The 5792-nt window shown below is 36.8% G+C and overlaps 1 protein-coding gene across 1 annotated transcript in view; it reads right to left on the reverse strand.

The window, feature by feature from the left end:
- LOC122151101 (rapamycin-insensitive companion of mTOR-like) overlaps positions 1-5792 on the reverse strand; it is a 137640-nt gene that overhangs the window by 20149 nt on the left and 111699 nt on the right. The window contains exons 5-6 of the mRNA XM_042782398.1: positions 1576-1640; positions 601-732 (exon numbers count right to left, since the gene is read on the reverse strand). Coding sequence (XP_042638332.1) covers positions 601-732; positions 1576-1640 — 197 coding nt within the window. The remainder of the gene's footprint in view (positions 1-600; positions 733-1575; positions 1641-5792) is intronic.

A 5792-nucleotide genomic window follows, 5' to 3' on the forward strand; every position in this document is an offset into this window, starting at 1 on the left:
GGGAGGGACAACCAATATGGATGAATCTCACAGATAATACCAAAGAAAGGAAAGAATAACTACTGCATATGTAGTTGGATGAATCTCACAGATAATATCAAGGAAAGAAAAGAATAACTACTGCATACTTCCAACATATGATGCTCAAGTACAGAGGGAAAAACTAGTTTACAATAAGAAAAGTCAGAACAATGTTTACCAATGGGACGGTGAAAATGTTCTCTATCTTATTCTAAATAGCAAACTATATGGGTGTATATTTAAAAAAAAAACAAAAAACCACCATTGAGGTGATTCTGACTCACAGCAAACCTATATATGACTGAGTAGCACTGTTCCATAGGGTTTTCAGGGCTGTAAATCTTTACTGAAGAAGACTGCCTCATCTTTCTCCTGTGAAGCAGCTGGAGGGTTCGAACTGTCAACCTTCTGGTTAGCAGCCAAATGCTTTAACTATTGGGCCACCAGAGCTCTTTTGGGTCCATATTTATATGTAAAATCTAATCCATCTTTTCACCAAAAATGTAGATATTTATGTATGTATGTTAAAGCTCAATACAATATATATATATATAATATGGACAAATTTAGAAAAATTACCTAGCTATTAAATAGTCCACTTTCAATTTTAGCACCTTCTGCAGAATACTGGAGTCTTGGATGAGATACCGAAGAGCTCGTAGCCCTGCTGCTCTCACTTCTTTAGCTTCATTTAATAAAGCTAACCGCAAACTGTATGAAAACAAAAACAAAGACATTTTGCTGCATGGGTTTCAAATACAAACAAAATTTTAATACTGAATTCTTACTCAGTTGAAATATGCAAACCTTCTAATCATGCGTGGCTAAGTCTATATCATTGCATTTTATGTATATAAAACTCATTCAGAATTAATGAACTTCAGTAGTGTCATTTTTTAATCCATGCCACCTTAGTAAGGTCTTACCAGTCAAGAATAAATAGTTATACTTTCTACAGTTTACTTTATATAAATGATGGGAATTAAAGGTATCTTTCCCAAGATATGTCACATATGCCTCTACAGTACGCTTTCTTGCTTCCATCTTCACAAAAAAAATCACTGCTTTAAACCAATAAATATAAAGATTTTATAATGACAGCAGCCACAGACCATTTATAGCAATTTTAATTCTTAAGAATACCAAATAGGTGGTTATGCAACTGTGTAACATTATTCCTCTACTGGTGTGCTCGGGCAAATTAAGTTTGCCATGTAACACATTTTCTCTTAGGTTTTTAAGTCCTAGAGAAAATTTTATCGGTTCCTCTTGGTTTGGGAAATAATATGGGAACCATGGATTTGCAAATTTCAGTTTAGTAGTTTAAATTACAGAACTCTACCTATTTTTTAGCATTAGCTTTGTTTCTTTGTTTCTGATGATTATAAATTATCACTGAGACCCACACGGTAACACATAAAACTACTGAAAATTCTGAACTTTTCTAATGTTTCAACTATTTCTACAGTATCAAGTAAAAAGTGCTATACTATCCTATTGCTAGTTTAAAATAACTAAAGTCTGGGAGGGGGAGGTGATTTGAAGCACACTTACCAAATAATGATATCCTCATAGTTAAAACCCAATTTTTCTTCACTGTGGCCAATATCACAAAGAAGCTGCCAGAAAAACAAGTATATGTAGATGTTCTGTGTATTTTTATCTACTTATATACATTAGACTAGAAAATAAGATAGTTTTCTTTTAACAAAATTTTAAAAAAATATGTTTCCATCATTCAAATTTGCAGACTTGCTCTATGTTTCTCCATTTAAATATGCATATTTATATCTATCATATTACTTTTCCTATTTTACCTACCAGTTTTGGAGACTCTGGAAAGGTTTCTTGTCAAGAGTGTGTCGTTCCAGCTTTGACAACATTACTGCAGATGGAGCATAATTTTGATATTATGAACCACACTTGTCACACCTTGACCTACATGACAGAGGCACTCCTAGATCATCTGTAGTTGTAATGGAAGCTATTCCTGTCTTTTGAGAAAAGCTGCAAGTGACTCAGCGTAATGATGTAGCAGAGCAAGCCCCAACTGCCTTGGAGATGTTATCCCATAGACACAGTAAAGCCATTCTGCAGGCAGGTGGTTTGGCAGACTGCCTGCTATATCTAGTGCTCTTCAGCATAAACGCCCAAAGAAACGCGCTAGCAATTGCAGCCAACTGCTGCCAGAGTATCATGCTGGATGAACTTCACTTTGTGGCAGATTCCCTCCCACTACTTCCCCAAAGGCTAACCCATCAAGACAAAAAGTCAGTAGAAAGTGCTTGCCTTTCTTTGTTTTGTACATTCAGAGCAGATAATTTCAAACATGAGAATTCACTCCAGCAGGTGGCCTCCAAAGATCTGCTTACAAATGTTCAACAACTATTGGTAATGACTCCACCAAATTTAAGTTCTGGGATTTTTATAATGGTGGTTCGCATGTTTTCTCTGATGTGTTCCAACTGTCCAACTCTAGCCGTTCAACTTATAGAGCAAAACATCACGGATATACTGCACTTCCTCCTGCTTGATATCTCCAACAGAAGTTATCAGGAGCAAATAGATCTTGGTCCCCAGAATCCCCAGGAACTTTATGAACTGATGTCTCTGATTTGCAAACGTATACCATGTTTACCAAAGGAAGGCACCTTTGCAATTGATACCACGCTGAAGGGAAACACACAGAACACAAATGGGGTGATACGGCAGTGGCCCAATGGTCGGGATTTCTGGCATCTCTATAAAAGAACTGATAACCAGATAACTGATGTAGCCCATGAGGTTGGTAAAGTAAGTTTGCCCACTCTGGGACAAGTTTATACTATTGACTTTAATTCTAAGCAGCAAATCACTGTGGACACAGGAACAACATGTGCCATTCAGAGAAAACCTAACCCATTAGCCAATACTAACACTAGTGGATATTCAGAGTTAAAGAAGGATGATACTCAAGGACAGCTTATGAAAAAGGATCTGGAACCAGCTAAGTCTTTTATTAAGACATTATTTGGTGTTCTTTATGAAATGTATACTTCCTCAGCAGGATCTGCAATCAGACAGCTCATCTGACCTTAGAGTAATTTTTAATTAATAATGAATAATTTTTAATTCTTAGTGCCTTAGAGTAATTTTTAGGAAAATTTATTTTGTGGATGCTGAATTTCTGAAGGATGCCCTGAAAAATCATGCTGTTTCAAGTCACATTGATTCCATGCTATCACACTGATTCCACGCTATCAAGCCAAGACCTCAAGATAGTACTTGGAGCACTTCAGATGGCAGAAATCTTAATAGAGAAGTTCATGATATTTTACTTTTAAGTAAACATGATATGTTTACTTCAGAGAAGAAGGTGCGATGCATCAGGTGAAACATTTAGCCAAGTCCAAGTCTCTGTTGATGAGCCCACCAAAGGCTTGTACAAATGGATCCAGGACCCAGGGGCCCATCTACCATGTCACCCAGCAGCAGAATAGCCACGGCTGTCACTAACGCTTGTGGCTGACTTGGGCTCCCCCAACTTGCAGTACAGCTAAGACGACGATCCTTTAGATCTGAGCCCTCAAGATCGATTAAAGTGCTGTTCTAAGGAGAAAGCAACTGCCAAAATGAGGGCCAAAAAGACCAAAGTACTCACTTTCCAGAGACGACAACAAAGTAGACAATCAAGCTAAAAGCCCCACCACTACTTCGTCACCTAAATCTTTCTTGGCAAGCTTGAATCCAAAAACATGGGGAAGGTTAAGCTTATAGTTCAAAAGCAACATCAAATCAGCACATACTGCAGGCATTAGTGTTCTTGCCAGGGCTGCCTACAAGGACCAGTTTTGGGTTTAACTTTCTTGTCTCCTCCTGAAGTAAATGATTATGTTTTATCATTCCATTTTCCCCTTCAATAATTTTACTGTTTTAAAACTATGCTTTTAGTGCATTCAACATGCGTTCTTGACTTTGCCACATCCTCAATAATGCTAGAATTTTAGAATACTTTAACTTCATTTATTTTCCCCTCACCTTTCACTGTATTGTTGTTAAGGATTTTTCGGTACTTACCTGTAAGCCCCATAAGATACTGTTTGTTTTTTTGCAGTCAATGTTTAGTTAGTATCAGTTTACATTTCTTTACTTATTTATCTTTTCCATTACTCTTCACTCTTCTTCATTTTGGTTGTTCCTTAATGGAATCCTCTCTCTCCCATCTGAAGAACTTAGTTTTTCATTGTAGTTGCTTGCTGTTGACTTATTTTTTGATGTTTTCATTTGCTGACTTTCAGTCTAGGCTTGCTGGTAAAAGATTCTCTTGGTTTTCGTTTGTCTGGAAATGACTTTTATTTCATTTTCATTCTTGTAGGATACTTTTGCTGGATATAGGAGTCTAGGTAATCTGGTATTTTTCCCAACAGTTTCAAGATGGCTTCCATTTGCTTCTCTTGAGACGTCACACATCAGTCTTCTTATGTTAGTTCCTTTGAAGATTTAAAGGTTGTGTTTTTGCTTCAGGTTCTTTTTAAAGTTGTGTGTGTGTGTGTGTGTGTGTGTAGGCATATGCACACATGTGCGTGTGTGCAGGTGTGTGTTTGGTTTTCAACAAGCATACTATGATGTGTCCAAGTGTGGTTTTCTTTCTATCTGTCCTGCTCAGGGAAAGTAGAGCTTCCTGAATCTCTGGATTGGTATCTTTGATCAATTTTGGAAAATTCTGGCACACTCTCTCTTCAAACTTGCTTCTGCCTGACTTTCTCTCTTCTTTCTTTCTATTCAATTGCATGTGTATCAGAGCTTTCCACGGGTATCACAAATCTCTGTAAGTCCTTTAAATTCTGTTTTTTTCCATTCACTTTTATCTCACTCCTTCAATTATATGTTTTCTACTGACCTGTCACCTGGGAGTTCTAATCTATTATACCTATCTAAAGAGTTTAATTTTAAATACTGCACTTTTCACTTCTAGAACTTCTATTTCATTTTTCAGGCATTCTGATATTATAATAAAATCTTTATACTATTTTTTATCTATTTTCCACAGACATCTCTATTTTCTTGAACATATTAACCATAGCTATTTCACTTGGATCAATGATTTTAAGGATGGCACAGGACCAGTCAGTGTTTTGTTCTGTTGTACATAGGGTCACTATGAGTCAGAACTGACTTGATGGCACTTAACTACAACAACAACCTACAATCTAAGGAATACTAAGGATTACCAGCAACCAGCAGCTAGAAGAGGCAAGGAAGGATTCTCCTCTGGAGCCTCGGAGGAAACATGGCCCTGCCGGTACCCTGATTTCAACCGTAAAGACTCCAGAACTGTGAGAGCACAGTCTGGGGTTATGTCAGTCATAGGAATATATCATCTTATTATTTTATTCTCCAGCCTCAAAAGCAGTATGAAGTAAGAGTCTGGAGGAGCACACTCTGGCATATGCATAAAATGAATAAATGAATTCAGCTATTATTTTCTCTAGAACCACTGGGAATTAAGGGTCTTCTGAACTACATATTGTAGTTAACTAAAAACATACCATACTTACTCATTTCAAAGAATTAAAATGCAAAGAAACTAGAAAAGAAATTAGTATGTATTTGAGATTCACTAGTTATGTCATTTTATTACCACTGTCACTGTCTGATATTTATATATTAATAAAAAGAAAAAGAGAGTCTGCTTATTATGGTGTTATGAATACTTAGACCCTAGGCATATCAGGACATTAGACGACGTGTAGCATTGGGGAAGTCAACTGCGAAGGAACTGTTTCAAGTGC

This window comes from Orycteropus afer, unplaced genomic scaffold, assembly GCF_000298275.1.
Source record: "Orycteropus afer afer isolate SDZICR_OR568_19922 unplaced genomic scaffold, OryAfe1.0 scaffold00300, whole genome shotgun sequence".
NCBI classification, from domain to species: Eukaryota; Metazoa; Chordata; class Mammalia; order Tubulidentata; family Orycteropodidae; genus Orycteropus; species Orycteropus afer.